Source organism: Eublepharis macularius, chromosome 4, assembly GCF_028583425.1.
Source record: "Eublepharis macularius isolate TG4126 chromosome 4, MPM_Emac_v1.0, whole genome shotgun sequence".
Lineage (NCBI taxonomy): Eukaryota > Metazoa > Chordata > Lepidosauria > Squamata > Eublepharidae > Eublepharis > Eublepharis macularius.
The window spans coordinates 74191214-74206146 of record NC_072793.1 but is presented as its reverse complement, the minus strand read 5'-3'; the positions used below and the strand labels follow the sequence as shown (position 1 = coordinate 74206146).

The window sequence follows — 14933 nt, the reverse complement described above, 5'->3', positions numbered from 1 at the left end:
TTAAATGTCTAAAAGCCATCATTAAAAGCTATTACCCTCGTTTTCAGGAAATTCCTGTCTGGAAGCACCTTCTGAGAAGTGAATTACAGGTTTTGAGCATGTTGCCTTTCTTCGTTTCCTTTTTTACATTCTCGTAGGAATTCTTTGCCTGCCCAAATTCTCCCCCCTCGAAATTCACCCTGGTGCTCCCCTTGTTTATTACTAGGGCTTGCTGCCCTTAAGTCTCCTGAAAAGCAGATGCCCCATGAACACGAACTCCACACACAATTATCCCCTTTTGGACAGCAGAGAATCTGCTGTAAAATATCATGGATCACCCTCCGAAATTCGATTGAGTTGCCTCGATGTCCCCTATCTATCGGTGATTCAGCCAGCTCCTACACAGGGGACAACTCCACAGATAATCAAGGCAATGAAGAAGGCCAGGGGCCCCCTCCCAGGGGGATTTTTTTTAACCTGAAGTGGCAATCACGTGGCTCACACTGACGCCGCCCATTGGATTACGCAGACTCCTTGAAAACCTATCCCTCTGCCTCCAAGTTATGAGTTAGGTGGCTTTCCATGTTTTCAGAGCCCTGGGTTTTAATGGAAGGGAATTGAAAAGGTTTCCTAGAGGTGCCCTTTTCTAAAAATCCTCCATCAGGGGTTCTCCTCTTGTTAACATTAAACCCTGAGAGCTGCCCCCTTTTTTCCCCTCTCCCGCAGCAAAGCTGTAAATTCTGATAACTGAGTAAGGCAGAGGCTGCCTGGATTCAAAAGGCAGATGTAGGTTGCTTGCGTGTGCGCATGCACCTTAAACACACTACTAATCCATCCCTCCTTTTTACAATCAGTAAGGAGACTTCCCTTATGCAGCATTCCTATTGGGGAAAGCCAACCAGCCACCACATCAAACCCGAATCAGGACAAGAAGGCTTACTTAAACATAAAAGGGTAGAGTGCAGATTAACTGAAATTCAGGGATCATCTACAGGAGGAGGGACGCCAGGTCCACCTAGCAATCTGGGGGAAGAGACTGCTCAGGACCAGGAGGGCAAGATGGAAAAGGTTTACAAAATATGACAAGCTTACTCTGTTGAGCTTACAGAAACAGGTCTCTTGGCAGATCTCTGTGTGTGTATGTAGCTAGAGAGACCTCATGCTTGGGAGTGGGCTGATACTTGTTGTGTTTATTTATGAGCCACAAGTAAGGCCAGTTCTTTGGAGGGCAACTTTCTCCAGGGCCTTTAAATGAAAACAGAGGGAGAATGGAGGGGCCCTGACAGGAAAATTCCTGAAGTAAAGTTTCCAAGTTCTGTTATAAGAAATAAAAAGGGCACTCGAAATAAAGAGGCCACATCTTTAAGGAGAAGTTTCTGTGGGCATTAATAGGGGAATGGCAGGACCCGGTTGTGAAAACATCGCTCTCTAAGGAAGGGCTGATGTTATCATCTGAGAAGAGTTCTAGTGCAACCAGATGGCCTCTAGAAGAAATACAAATGACCTAGTAGTGAAAATAGGTGGCTCTAAAACGGAGCCCATAATGCAAAGTAAGGTGGGGGGGTCCCCCACAGAGCCCATTTCCATTTCCTTGTAAGAGGAGGAACAGAGTTCCCCTTCAGCTTCAATAGATCCTGAGGAGTTAGCCGTGTTAGTCTGTAGTAGCAAAATCAAAAAGAGTCCAGTAGCACCTTTAAGACTAACCAATTTTATTATAGCATAAGCTTTCGAGAATCAAGTTCTCTTCATCAGATGCCTGATCAGGCATCTGATGAAGAGAACTTGATTCTCGAAAGCTTATGCTATAACAAAATTGGTTAGTCTTAAAGGTGCTACTGGACTCTTTTTGATTTTCCTTCAGCTTCAAGTTTTCCTCAGTGTAAAGGGTAGATTAATCAGTCAAATCTTTAGTTGTAACATTTGCCATATCTTCTCTGCTCAATGATTGGTGCCAAGCTTGATGATGCATCACCGCCACAGGTGCATAAACTCTGCTTGATGTACCAAACTGGACCCCTTCCCCCTCCAAAAGGCTTTTCATTCCAATCTATATCCAAAGCTACCAGAATGTCTCAATTGCAGTGCAACATTGCTATGGCGGGTCCCCCAGCAGTAAAAATCAAAGGACCAATCAGGTGCTTAGCTGAAGTTTGTATCAGTCTTAAATCTTTTTTTAAAATTATTTTTAAATTACTGCAAAAACATTTTAAAAAATTAAAAAGAAAACAGGAGAGGGGTGGGGGAAGAAAGAAAGAAAACAGTGCTGGCTACAAAAACACTACTGGCAAATCTATACATAGGTATCTATAAAAGATTTCCAAATATCTACAAATAAGTCCATGCATAGTTGCCTCCTATATGTGATATGTTGATAAGGTCTTCAATCCAGCAATTTATAGGAGGTGGCTTTTTGTCTTTCCAATGTTGAAGTATAAGTCTTTTAGCAACTGTAAAGACACAGTTAGATTCCCAAGAAACAGGCATGTAGTTAACTGCATAAACATCCTCAAAAATACATGAAGTTTCTATCACAAAATGAATATGACTAATAATTTCCTCTCAAAAGGGCTGAATTAATGACTAAACATGACCAAAGCATATGCTTTGGAATAGCATACTTTGTAAACCGCTCTGAGTGGTGTTAAGTTTTCCTGAAGGGAGGTATATAAATCAAATGTTGTTGTTAAGAGATGCATCTTGTGAATTATACTGCCAACAGTTAGACACTGTGCTTAAACCTTTAGTAAAGAGATGCTGTGGTGTCAAATATATCCTAATCATAATTTTTTGCTGAGTAAGTTGCAACTTAAGGCCCATGGTAGCAACAGGAATATAAAGCCTTATCCCATCGCTTTAGCAAAATTGGATGTTCCAGATCATTATTCCATTCATCCCTAAGGCTCCGTGTATCATATTTATTAACTGACCTCAAATATTTATATACAAATATTGTAGATTTCACTTTCTGTACTGATTCAATAAATCTCCAAAAGGGGCAGAGATTCTGAAGCACTCAACGCAGCTGGACCATATTTGGACACCATCAAATGCTGCAGTTGTAAATATTACCATTAAGCAGAGGTTGGCAAATCATATTTAGACCTCAGTTGAAAGAATGACAAGAACTCATCAACATTACCTATCAACTGATCCAAAGTACAAAATTTTCTTATCTGTTCAAGCCTTCCATAAGGAAGATTTCTTCCCAATTTTAAAATCTGAATTGGACCATAATGTTGATTTAGCATGCGAGAATGGGTCAAATTGATAGTGTTATGATATTATATGCCTTAGTTCTCTAGCTGCAGAAATTGTTGGAGGAACATTCATTTTAACATAAGGGATTCTAATAATTTGTACACACTAACAAATATTCCTGATCATAAGTACTGAGGTCAGGAAGACCAAATCCTCATTTATTAAGCGAAAGTTGCATCCTCTTTAAAGTAATCTTGGATGGTGTTGAGCCCCACATAAATTTCCAAAACAAATATTAATTTTTTGAATATATCTATAAGGTATATAAAAAGGGATTGCATGCATAACATATATAATTCAAGGTATAAGGTATAATATTCATTTTGAGTGTGTTTACTTTACCCAGTGATGACAGGTTTAGTGTTGCCCATCTACCCAAATCCAAGGATATATCTGAGATCAGCTTATTAAAAATCCAACAAAATTGGATTATGTCCTTAATATTCCTTGGAATCAATATTCCAAGGTAATTAATAGCATCTGGCCACCATCAAAAATGTCTCTCAGTAATTACTCTGTGTGATACATTGTCTCCCAGTGGCATCAATTCTGGTTTTGCCCAATTAATTGAGTAACCAGACAGATCACCAAAATTATTGATCAAATTCATTAAGGGGGTGGTGGAAGACTGAGGTTCTGAAATAAATAATAAAAGATCATCTGCATATAATTTTAAATTCTAAAGAATTATGTATAAAGCCATGTATATTACTACTTCGTCTAACTGCATATGCCAGAGGTTCCAAACATAAAACAAAAATGAGAGGAGAAAGAGGACAATCTTGCCATATCAAGAGGAAATGGTACAGAAAAAATATCATTGGTCAGTACCCTAGATTTAGGGGATGAATACAGAATACTAATCCATTTAAAAATTCATGAGGCCGGACAAATTTAACTAATGTAAAAAAAAATCCAGTATATTTTGTCAAATGCTTTTTCAGCATCAAGTGAAAGAATGGCAACTTGATCAGATCTCTTTCTATTTAATGCAATCAGATCAGCAGCCAGGCCAGTCTTACATCTTGATCTTGCACAATTATGGTTGCATTTGCTTATTAGATGCAGAGGAGTTAGCCGTATTAGTCTGTAGTAGCAAAATCAAAAAGAGTCCAGTAGCATCTTTAAGCTTATGCTACAATAAAGTTGGTTAGTCTTAAAGGTGCTACTGGACTCTTTTTGCTTATTAGCAAAGCCATTTTTACTTGGGTATTGTAGTGCATGAAGGAGTAGTCTATATTCTAGATCCCCACATTAAAAGTCTATAATTAGCTCAGTTTATTGATTTCATTAAATTTAGGTGTGCCTAACTCTATATATGTTTGTTCTATTTTTATTTATATTGACCCTCTTTGAGTGCAAATTCCCTTGGGGAAAATGCTGGTGGCTTCCTTGGCCTATCAGTTTCTAGTATCCATATTTAAGTATTGTGTGTTGTTGCAGACTCCCAAAGTCTTCTGTTATGTACAGGAGTTGGCAATGGGGGTGGGAGTCATTGGCAGTGGGGAAGGGCAGAGAACAGGCATGCTAACCTCCAGCAAAGAGCTGCCTCACCTTTAGAGGCTGCTTTGTTGCTGTATCAAGTCTTGTTAGTCATATACATGAGCACTGGATGCAGAAGTGGGTGGCCTGTAGCACAATAACACAACACCTCTATTTAGCAAGGTGAGGCTTGAAGTGGGGGGGGCAGCGTTAGAGTCTGGGACATTTGAGATGTAAGCACAGTCTGAGTCAGAGGTCACTGACAGTGCAACAATCCTATGCAGTTACACTCTTCCAAGCCTATCGGGGACTTAAAAGGACATAACACTGTTTAGGATGAACTGGTGAATCCCAGAGACTCTTTGCAGCGCTAGAGCGGAGACTAAACCGTGTGAAGACTATTTTGAGCGTGCGGAGAGACTTCTTCCCTTAACCAGAACCGTAGGACTAGAGAGACAAGTAGCCTTTCTCTGGGGAACAGGAAGAAAAACGTGCCTGCCGCCGGGGTGGGGGAAAAGGGGGCTGTCTCCGGAAGAAGTTGGATTCTGAGCACGTGCAAAGCGCCTTCCCCTTAGGCGCCGGAGCCTATTAGCATGGCGAGGATTAGGAGGAGGCCGTTCTCCTGGTGAACCTCGACAGGGTTAGGGAGAAGCGAGGAACCTCGGCGGGGTTTAGAGTGTACCCTCCAGTGCAGCCCTTTTCTCCCGGGGAGCGGATCCTCGGAGATCAACTCATACCGGGAGATCTGCAGGCCCCTCCTGGGGGTCGGTAGCCCTCGCCCCTGGAGGCAAGCTTCCCGCAAGCCAGCGGGCCGAGGAGGGCCGGGCGGAGAGCTGCAGTCTAAGCCCCGGGCATGCTTTGTCTCCCCGCCCTGCAGGTGTGGTTCAAGAACCGGCGTGCCAAGTGGCGGAAGCGGGAGCGCAACCAGCAGATGGACCTGTGCAAGAACGGCTACGTGCCACAGTTCAGCGGCCTGATGCAGCCCTACGAGGAGGTGTACGCCGGCTACCCGTCCAACTACTGGCACGCCAAGAGCCTGGCGCCGGCGCCGCTCTCCTCCAAGGGCTTCACCTTCTTCAACTCCATGAGCCCGCTCTCGTCGGCCCAGTCCATGTTCTCGGCGCCCAGCACGCTGCCCTCCATGAGCATGCCCTCCTCCATGGGCCCCTCGGCCGTGCCGGGCGTGCCCAGCTCCGGCCTCAACAACCTGAGCGGCTCCTCGCTCAACTCGGCCATGTCGTCGCCCGCCTGCCCCTACGGCCCGCCCGCCTCCCCCTACAGCGTCTACCGGGACACCTGCAACTCCAGCTTGGCCAGCCTGCGGCTCAAGTCCAAGCAGCACTCGAACTTCGGCTACGGCGGCCTCCAGAGCCCCGGCTCCACCCTCAACGCCTGCCAGTATAACAGTTGACGGGCCCGAGGGGCCGCGGCGGCGGGGAGGCGCTCCGGAGGAGGACGGTCGCAGGCAGGCGCGGACCGGCAACCGGCGGCGGCGGCGGGAGAAGGAGGCGCCCGGCTCGGACCTGAACACGTGGATGAGTTGCAATGTCTTTTTCTCCTCTGGATGATGCGGGTTTTGTATGTGTGTTTACTTGAACTTGCACAGGACTTTCTTCTATAAGCGTCCACTTTATACGAGGAAATACGGTAACGGTGGGGAGCGACGGGGGGGGGGGCGAGAGGGGCGGCTGGGGTGAGCTATGGGTTACTGGGTGGGGCTCTTTGTGGTGGTGGTGGGGGGAGAAACCAGGCCACTTCAGGAGACCGGGGAGGGGGGGCTGGGGGGAGGCTTCGGCTGTTCCGAATGAAACTGCAAGCAAATGCGTCACGCCGAGGGTCAACCACTTCCACAAGGTTCCATTGATAGCGTTGCCTTTCCTTGTGCTTGGCCGTCGAAGACCACGTTGTTTTCCCGTGCATGATTCTGAAGGGGTTTTTTCGTTTCGCTGAAAGCAGTGAAGATCCAAGCAGCATTCCGAGCACTAAGCAGCTGAAAAGGTTCCTACCTCTCTCTTTTTTTTTTTTGGTCCCTCCCAAGACTGCAGTAGCCCTCTAATACCCCTCCCTTTTTTAAAAAAAGGATCTTAGCTGAAACACACACCCTTGTCCAAATCTTACCCTGATAATCAAATTATCATTCATCTTTATTTAAAGGTGTGTGGAGTTTGTTTTTTTAATTTAAAAAGAATTCCCCTAGATAATCTAGGGACAAAAAGTAAGACACACACACAAAAAGGACTGTCCTAAAATCAAGGAGTTAGAGTGACCTCAAAGATGGGGGAAATCTTTGAAAAATGACTTGTTTTTACAGCTCTGAACAAAAAATAAACCCAAGGAACCCAAATAAGAAATCTTAAAGGTGTTATGATGTAAGTGTAGATAATACTTAAATGAGTTGTTTTTTGTTGGCAAATAAAAATGGAAATGATAAATATGATCTTTAAATACTAATACGCATACAAAACGCATATGAAGTTTTACTCGCAGGCATATTTGTTGCTTCTTTCTGTCAATACTTATTACCTGTAGATGACAAAGAAACATAATATAAAATGCACAAGGTACTTCTTTCCCAGTGTATTCCCACCTGTGGTAACCGTTACGCTGGATGTTTCAATAATGCTGTTGTGGAGGATGCAGTATATATATTGTTTTATAAGTTATGTTTTTGTGATTTTTTTTCAAAATTAAGAGCATGGGAATAATAATAATAATAAAACCCCTCTTGAAAAGTGTTTGGTCTTCATTTGTAGCTCCTAAGCTAAACAAATACCTTGGAGGCAATTTAAAAGGTGACACCCAACACTTATTTTCCTTTGTGGGGATGTAAAAATGGCAGGGTCAAATAGTCCAAATAGATAAAGAAGGTCGAATGTATAATTTTTAATTATAAAAGAAAAGTTCCTCCTTCAAGGGGAGGAGCATTTAGCTTCTAAGCATGTTTATCAGCAGTCCCATATTGAAATTAAAATGAATGGGCTTCACTTCCAAATGTTCAGGATTGGAGAGCACAGCTGAAACCTGCAAGATTTCAAGAGACCGTTCTGCGAGGGATATTGCAAATTGCAGGCATCTGCTCCATTATGGCTACCAGTATCTATTTCCTTCCCCACCTCTATTTTGTTTAACAACAACCCCGGAGAAGAATGCTGAGGACCTTGAAAGCTTGTTTATTTCTTTGTGATATTTTAGCCTGTCCTAATAAAAAAAGATTGCCTTACTGTTAACTTTGGTTTTTTTAATGGGCCAACACAACAAATTTTTGTCTACACCAGAGGAAAAATAGATTACACACCCATGGGCAACTGTCCTTCTTTCAACTTCCTCCTACCTTCAATATTCTTAAGAAAAACCCCTACCATCTGGATCTAGCCCAGTTCTATAGCATTTCCTTGGAGTCTGCCCAGTGCTTGCCAACACTGGTATGAAAATGATGCTGAAGTAAAGGCATGGTCAGCTGTAAGCTTTTATGTTCCCATTTAGCCCAGACACAAAACTGGTTTTTCCAGACACTGATAACCTGCCGAAAGTAATCTTGAAATTCAATGACAAATAAGTAATGATGATAAAGCTTCTTTTAGTATCTTTAAAGACCCACAACATTCTAGTGGCATAAGTGTTTGTGGACTGGAACCTCATTTATCAAACACAAAGTATTGTCCTCAGTTGACATATGCATACATGAGTTTCAGAAATTTTATTTTTCTTTTGCAAACAATGGGGTCAAATGCCATGAAATGCAAGGTTAACAACAGGTCTGTGGTATCTCGATGCGGATTGCAAATTGACAAGATAGAATGATTCATTCCCAACTTAACAGTCATGAGTTAATTCAAAGCCATTACAAACATAGTTGAATGGGATGAGACTTGTTCCTGATATATCTCTGTGATTTACTTACTCTTTGAATAATAGAACCATACATTGATTGTTAATATTACAATTGATTATGACAGTAGTTCCCCTTCTGAGCCTACATTTGAGTTGGAAGCGCTCTTGAAATCAATGGGACTTGCTTTCAGTCTAAAATGTTCTGGATTGTTAAAAACAGAGGAGAATCCTTCAAATGTTCAAAGAAAGTTGAATGTATTTACCCACTAGAATTGTGAGGTCCATGAAAACAGGAATCAAGGTGCCTTCTCCAGAAGTCACCAATTTAAATGAAGAAGGGCTTCTATTACTTTAATCAAAATCTTTTCATGATATTCAAATTGTACACACTTGATTTTTCTACGCAATGTTTTAAGCATAGATCATTGAAATAAGCTTTCTGAAAATGCTGACTACTTTGAAGACTAATCTGTTTAAAGCCATCATTTATACTCATTTCCAATGAACCATGTGCTGTTCACACAGACTACTGCTTTTCCGATATGTATCTGTTCTTTTGAAAGGTGCACCCCCAGAGAAATGCCATGGCTGACTAATTTCTACATAAAAGATATAGATGCTTATATAATTGCTCTCAAATGAGTTCTGAATGTTGTGTTGGAAAGGGGATGTGACCCTGTTTATCTTACAGGGTTGTTATGATGATAAAGTGAGGCGAGGATGCATTACCCACCCCTTAAGGGTGGATGGATGGGATCAATTGCAGTTACATTATAAGTAACAGTGTTGGTCCGCAGAAAAATTCCAAAAACAAAAGTTGCGTAATGCCTTTTGTTAGGACCAACAATATCAAAAAAAACAATCTATACTCTGCTGCAATTTTACTGTTTGAGGGAGGCAGTCCCTCTGTAGACAGATGCCTGCAAGGGATATTGTAAACTGCAGCCACATGTTCCATTATCTTGGCCACCTATATCTTTTTCTTCCCCTTCCCCTCCCCCATTTCTTTATCTTGAGAGCAAGCCTCAAGTAGAGTTCTGATAATTTCCCACTACTTTGTGACATTTTAGTTGGTCATAATAAAAATGATACTTCAGAGTTTTTTTTCTAATGAACTATTACAACATTCTGCAATTTGTTGTCTACAAGATCAGTTGGTAGAGTATATACCCAGAGCAGCTATTCACTCACCTACTCATAAAATTGTAACATACTCTAGGATAAGGGCTGCAGACCCTAACAGACTGCAAATGCAAAGTTAGATCCTAAGCATGTCATTTATTTCTGAGTATGGTCTTAAGGACAAGCTTAAGAAATAATTCTTTAAGAAATGTGTTCTGTTTCTGCCCTGAAACCAATTAATTGATCTCAGCAATATGTTTCATTTGTTTGTTTGTTTGTTTGTTTGTTTGTTTATTTAATCGCATTTTTAGACCACCCTCCCCGTCAGACGAGCTCAGGGTGGTTTAACAGCAGCTTAAAACAATAAAAACATTATAAAAACATTAAGCAATATACAAGGCTGTGTGGTAGAGACTTTTTAATGTGTTTTCTCAGCAAAGTATACATCAAGAAAAGTCAAATTCTGCAATCTAAAGTATGCCAATTAAGTATATTTGCATGTTCTATTTTGCATATATTTATCCTACCTCTGTTCCTTGGGAGGAGCAAGTGGACTACTGAAGCCCACCCACCTTGCCTTTGGATTTAGAGATTACACCAGAAATTGTTCACATATCTCCCAAATTTCATTTTCACACTCATAAGAACAAATTTCATTCCCAGAGTAGTGACAGACACATATTATAATTTTTGGTATCTATGTTTTTTGAAGTCCATGCCTGAAAAAGACAATTTGTAAATGTGTATCAGATAAGTACACTTGGAAGAGAACCCAGTTTAGCTTCAATTTCCTTAGTTGTTTTGTAACTGAGGAAAACCATGAATTTCTCTTGTATAGAATCTCAGCACTAACAAGATGTTACATACAGATTATCTTTAAAGGGGTTTTTGATGAATTCATGGCAGATATCTTCATCGGTGGCTATTAGCCATGATGGTCCAGTAAAACTTCCATGTTTGAAGGCCAGCAGCTTAGGGGCAGCGCAAGAGGAAGCTTTAGCCTCTGTGTGCCTGCCATATGCCCTCCAGGGCATCTGATTAGCCTGTCTGGGAAATAGGATGCTGGGCTATATGGTCTGATACAGCAGTGCTGTACTTACAGCCTTAGACATAGGACATTGCTCCAACAGCCATTTCTGAGGGGATAAGAACAGATTCATAGCATATGCTTTGCAAGGAGAAGATACAAGGTTCGATCACCGGCAGTTAAGAGATCTCATGAAGCTCAATTTGAAAAAGACCTTTCTTTGCATAAGAGCCACCATCAAGTAGTGTAGGCAGCACTGGGCTAAGTGCACCTGACATGGGTATGGGAACTTACTATTTCTCCATTCCAAATCACCACCTCCTCAAGTGACTTTCTAAATGTGTGTGTACATGCTCTTGTCTACATGCTCTCACAGGCTCTTTTTGACATGCACAGATTCACTCCTGCTTGTGACATGCTGGTTGGAATATGGGCATTTATTGAGAGCTTTTTATAAGTGAAAATCTCTGTTTTAGAGACGTGGCTCAGTATTTAGGATAGGAAAAACTCAGCCTCCAGATCAACACAAAGAAGAGCCCTAAAGAAAACATTCTAGCCAGGCAAAAGGGTAGTATTTTAGAAAGATACTATGGTGGGGAAAGATCCAGAGGAGTTAGCCGTGTTAGTCTCCTTTAAAAACAGTATAAGAGTTCAAATGAACAAAACTTGAAGAAAGCATATTCTTTTGGCAAGTTAATCATAAGTGTATAATAACCCAAGTCAGGAAGGAATTTGAGGCACTATTAGCTGAAGACAGTCAATACAATCAGCAACAATAATGTTGTTGGGATTTTTCCTCCAAAAATCAATTAGTGGAATCCTGCCAAAGTGTCACTATAGGCCTTTCAGACCACCCAGGTGTGAAAGAAGTACTTAAGGAGCAGTCAGTCGGATATAATAAAAAGCTCAGTGAATTCTTCACTTCTGATTGTCTTCACAAAAAAGGCTATTAGTGTGGTTACCTGCATCTCTGACATTACTTTGTTGATTAGACCTGAATAGTCGCCCTCAAATCTGAATTACCCATAAAATACATTTTAGAGTACATTAAGCTATGCAAGCCAGGTTTTGCCAAATGGTAAAAAAAGACCACTCTGGTATTCCATAAGAAGCTAACTAATGCAGCAGCAATTTAAACAACAACAACAAAACAGCACTCTAGATCCTGGAAGCAAGTAAACTTGAATTCCATGACAGGTAAGCAAAATGAACAAAACATTAGACGTGGATAAAAGTGGTCATGTACTATAGGAATAATGCTCCCATGTTTTGAGAAGGAAAATCAAACCACACATGGCTACGGGAATTTTTAGTAAGGATTAGATCATCCAGTAGTTAATTTCAAATAGGGTTTGAAAGCCTCACTACCCTCAGCCCTAGATATCAGGGGTGAGTTTACTTATTCAATGATGAAGAAAATACACTCTGCACATGCTCTGACACAGACTCTTATTATTCTTTTTTTCATATATTTTGAGTATCAGCTTTGAATTCAAGATAGATTCTGGCACTGAAATTTATTGAGCTCTGGCTTAATTGACATCTTCGATTGGTATTATTGGGTTTTTCAAAAAAAACATGGAATATCCCCCTTCCCCCATGTGCAAAGCAAAATAGTCTTAAGTGATTTCCTTTCATATATCAGCACATGCCTAAAAGCAGTGCAAGAAAATAGGTTAAACTGGCCAATATTCAGAGTCAGCAAAAGTTGATTTTGGGACCCTAGTCATTTAATAAACTCAGTAACTGCTGGGGAAAAACATATGGACAGTGCAAAATTATTCAAAGTTGTTCAGTCTAAAGCAGTCTGGAGACTGTTAAAGGATGATATAGCACTGGGGAAATGAGCAACAGAATGGCTGATTAAATGTGATGTGGGTGAAGCAATCTAAAAATAGCTATTAATAATACAAGATTAGGCTAGGCTATAAATTACTTGCCATGATGCAGGAGAGATGTCTTAGGCAGTGCTCTATATACTTTTTGGATTAATTAAGGCTTGCTTTCTGAAAATATCAAAAAATTCTGCTACTGCCAAAAAAAAAATGAGAAAGTGTTCCAAAAAAAAAAAGATAGATGCCTCTTCTATGGACATACTAGATGGCTTTTGGCAAGTTAGCATCTGGATTCTTATATGTAAAATAAAAACAGTGACTTGGTTGCTGTGAGTCCAATTGCGACCTCATGCTACAAATCTAAAGTGTGCTTTTCTTAGTTGATAGCTCTAGAAATCTTCTGCTGCCGATGTAGCCATAATTTGAGCATCCAGTTTTGGGGCGGTGGTTTTCTATCATCAGGGAACACACTGACTTTGCTGAAAAACATCCAACACATCTGCAAAGGCACCCCGGGCATTTCAGGGGATACTGAACCTTGGTGCATTCTGCCTGTTCATGCAGTGCACTGTTTGGACCTGTTGGGCCTCTGTTGCCCTGTGTGAACCTTGAATATAGAGAACTCCCTTGCAGCTGGCACGCTACAGAGAAAGATTGATAGTGGTAAGCAAGCTGCCTTCCGCCATTACTGACAGTTTCAAGGAAGCAATAAGCTTCTAACATGCTTGTTCTCCTAATCAGCTTCTGAATAAGCTTGCTGCATGTTCTTTGCTTCAAAGAAATGCTCCTTATTTAGTATTATTAGAAATACTCATGAAAAAGAAGAGGGATAGGATAACTGCAAAAAAGCAACTTGAGTAAGTACCTCTAATGGGTTAGATCCAGATTTTCCACTCACACAAGGCAACCAAATGTTCTTGCCCATCCTACCCCTTTGGAGCCCACTGTCTCCCCAAAATGCTGCTTGTAGGGCATGGGGGACCTTCAGCAACAGCATGAGAGGCAAATTGGGGATCTGCAGCAAGAAGAGGGAATTGGTAGAAACTGCTCGAACTCTTCCATCAGCAGGAAATTTAGTCCAGCCTCAATTCTCTGTTCTGACCCAGACCTCATTTTCTTATGGCCTCCCAATGTGATCCTTGATCTAGCAACTCTTCTGGTGGCAAGCATGCATCTGAAGAATCCCAGGTGTTCTGGATCCTAAGCCTGCCTCCTCTTTAAACTGTACTCAACTGTTGCAGACTCCCTCCTCTGGTACTAGGTGCTTTCCTGCTCAATTAGACACTGGTGTTGTGTGAACAGGTGCACCTTGTGCAGGAGAAATGAAATCCACTCTAGAGGCTTGCCCTCATAAAGGACATGGGCAAAACACAAGGAGAAGCAAAATTTAGGATTTAAGCCCTAGTTTGACCACCAGAACTCACCAATATTTGTGCAAAAGCAGTGATACGCAATAAAAGGACCAGTTAGAAATTAATTTTTTCTTTGGGTTTGTGTGTTTGCATGTGTGCACATGGGTGTGTTTAACTTACTCCAAAAGCCTCTGGAATTTGGAAAAGAAATGATCTGGTGAAGGAGGTTTTTCTTGTTAACTGCAGCAGGCACCAGTTCAGGCTACATGTGTTCTTCTATTTTCCAAGTGTATAAATAAAAATGACTTAAATGATTAAAACAATATTTTGTGACAAGGTTTTGGATCCAAACTGGCAAGCAGCATGCGAAACATTAGTACAATACCTTCGGCACAACTGAGATACTGACTCATAATTCAAAGTTTTTGAAAATTAAATTACATGGTGATTTTGCAAATGAAAATGTTGTTTAGCAAACAATATTAAGAACAGCACTTCGATGCTCCATATCTGTCCATTAACAGAAGCATCATGGATTGCTCCAAAACATTTTTCTTTTCACACACCCAAAAGACCTTGATACATTTTTTTGCAGTGAAAAACGCTTATACTTAAGACAGCTGCAAAATAAAACAGTCACAGCTGCAAAAATCTCTTTTTAGTTCCCAATCTTAGCAAAGTGGCTAAAAGAATTAGTACTGATATTAGGAAGTGGGGGAAACCTCTGGCACATAATATCATTTATAATCTAATTAACACTCTAAATTACTTTCTTATACTACCAGATTCTCACTATAGGATTTATATGAGCATTAAGTTGCCAACTATAAGGGACAATGATACATAGTTGCAAATTATACCACAGCTATGGCAAGTTCCCTCTGCGTTTCACTGGGAAAGTAGCCATATGATTAGATTAGGGCTGCTAACGCCAGGTCGGGATATTCTTGGACATTTTGCTGGTGGAGCCTGGGAAGGTCAGGGTTTGAGGGGGGGGAACCTCAGCAGTGCATAATACCATTGAGTCCACCCTCCAAAGCTGCCGTA

General features: G+C 41.2%; 1 protein-coding gene across 1 annotated transcript in view; it reads left to right on the top strand.

Moving 5' to 3' along the window:
• Positions 1–6370, top strand: part of PITX1 (paired like homeodomain 1) — a 41286-nt gene extending 34916 nt beyond the window's left edge. The window contains exon 5 of the mRNA XM_054977755.1: positions 5597–6370. Coding sequence (XP_054833730.1) covers positions 5597–6130 — 534 coding nt within the window. The 3' untranslated portion in view covers positions 6131–6370. The remainder of the gene's footprint in view (positions 1–5596) is intronic.
• The last annotated feature ends 8563 nt before the right edge of the window (positions 6371–14933 follow it).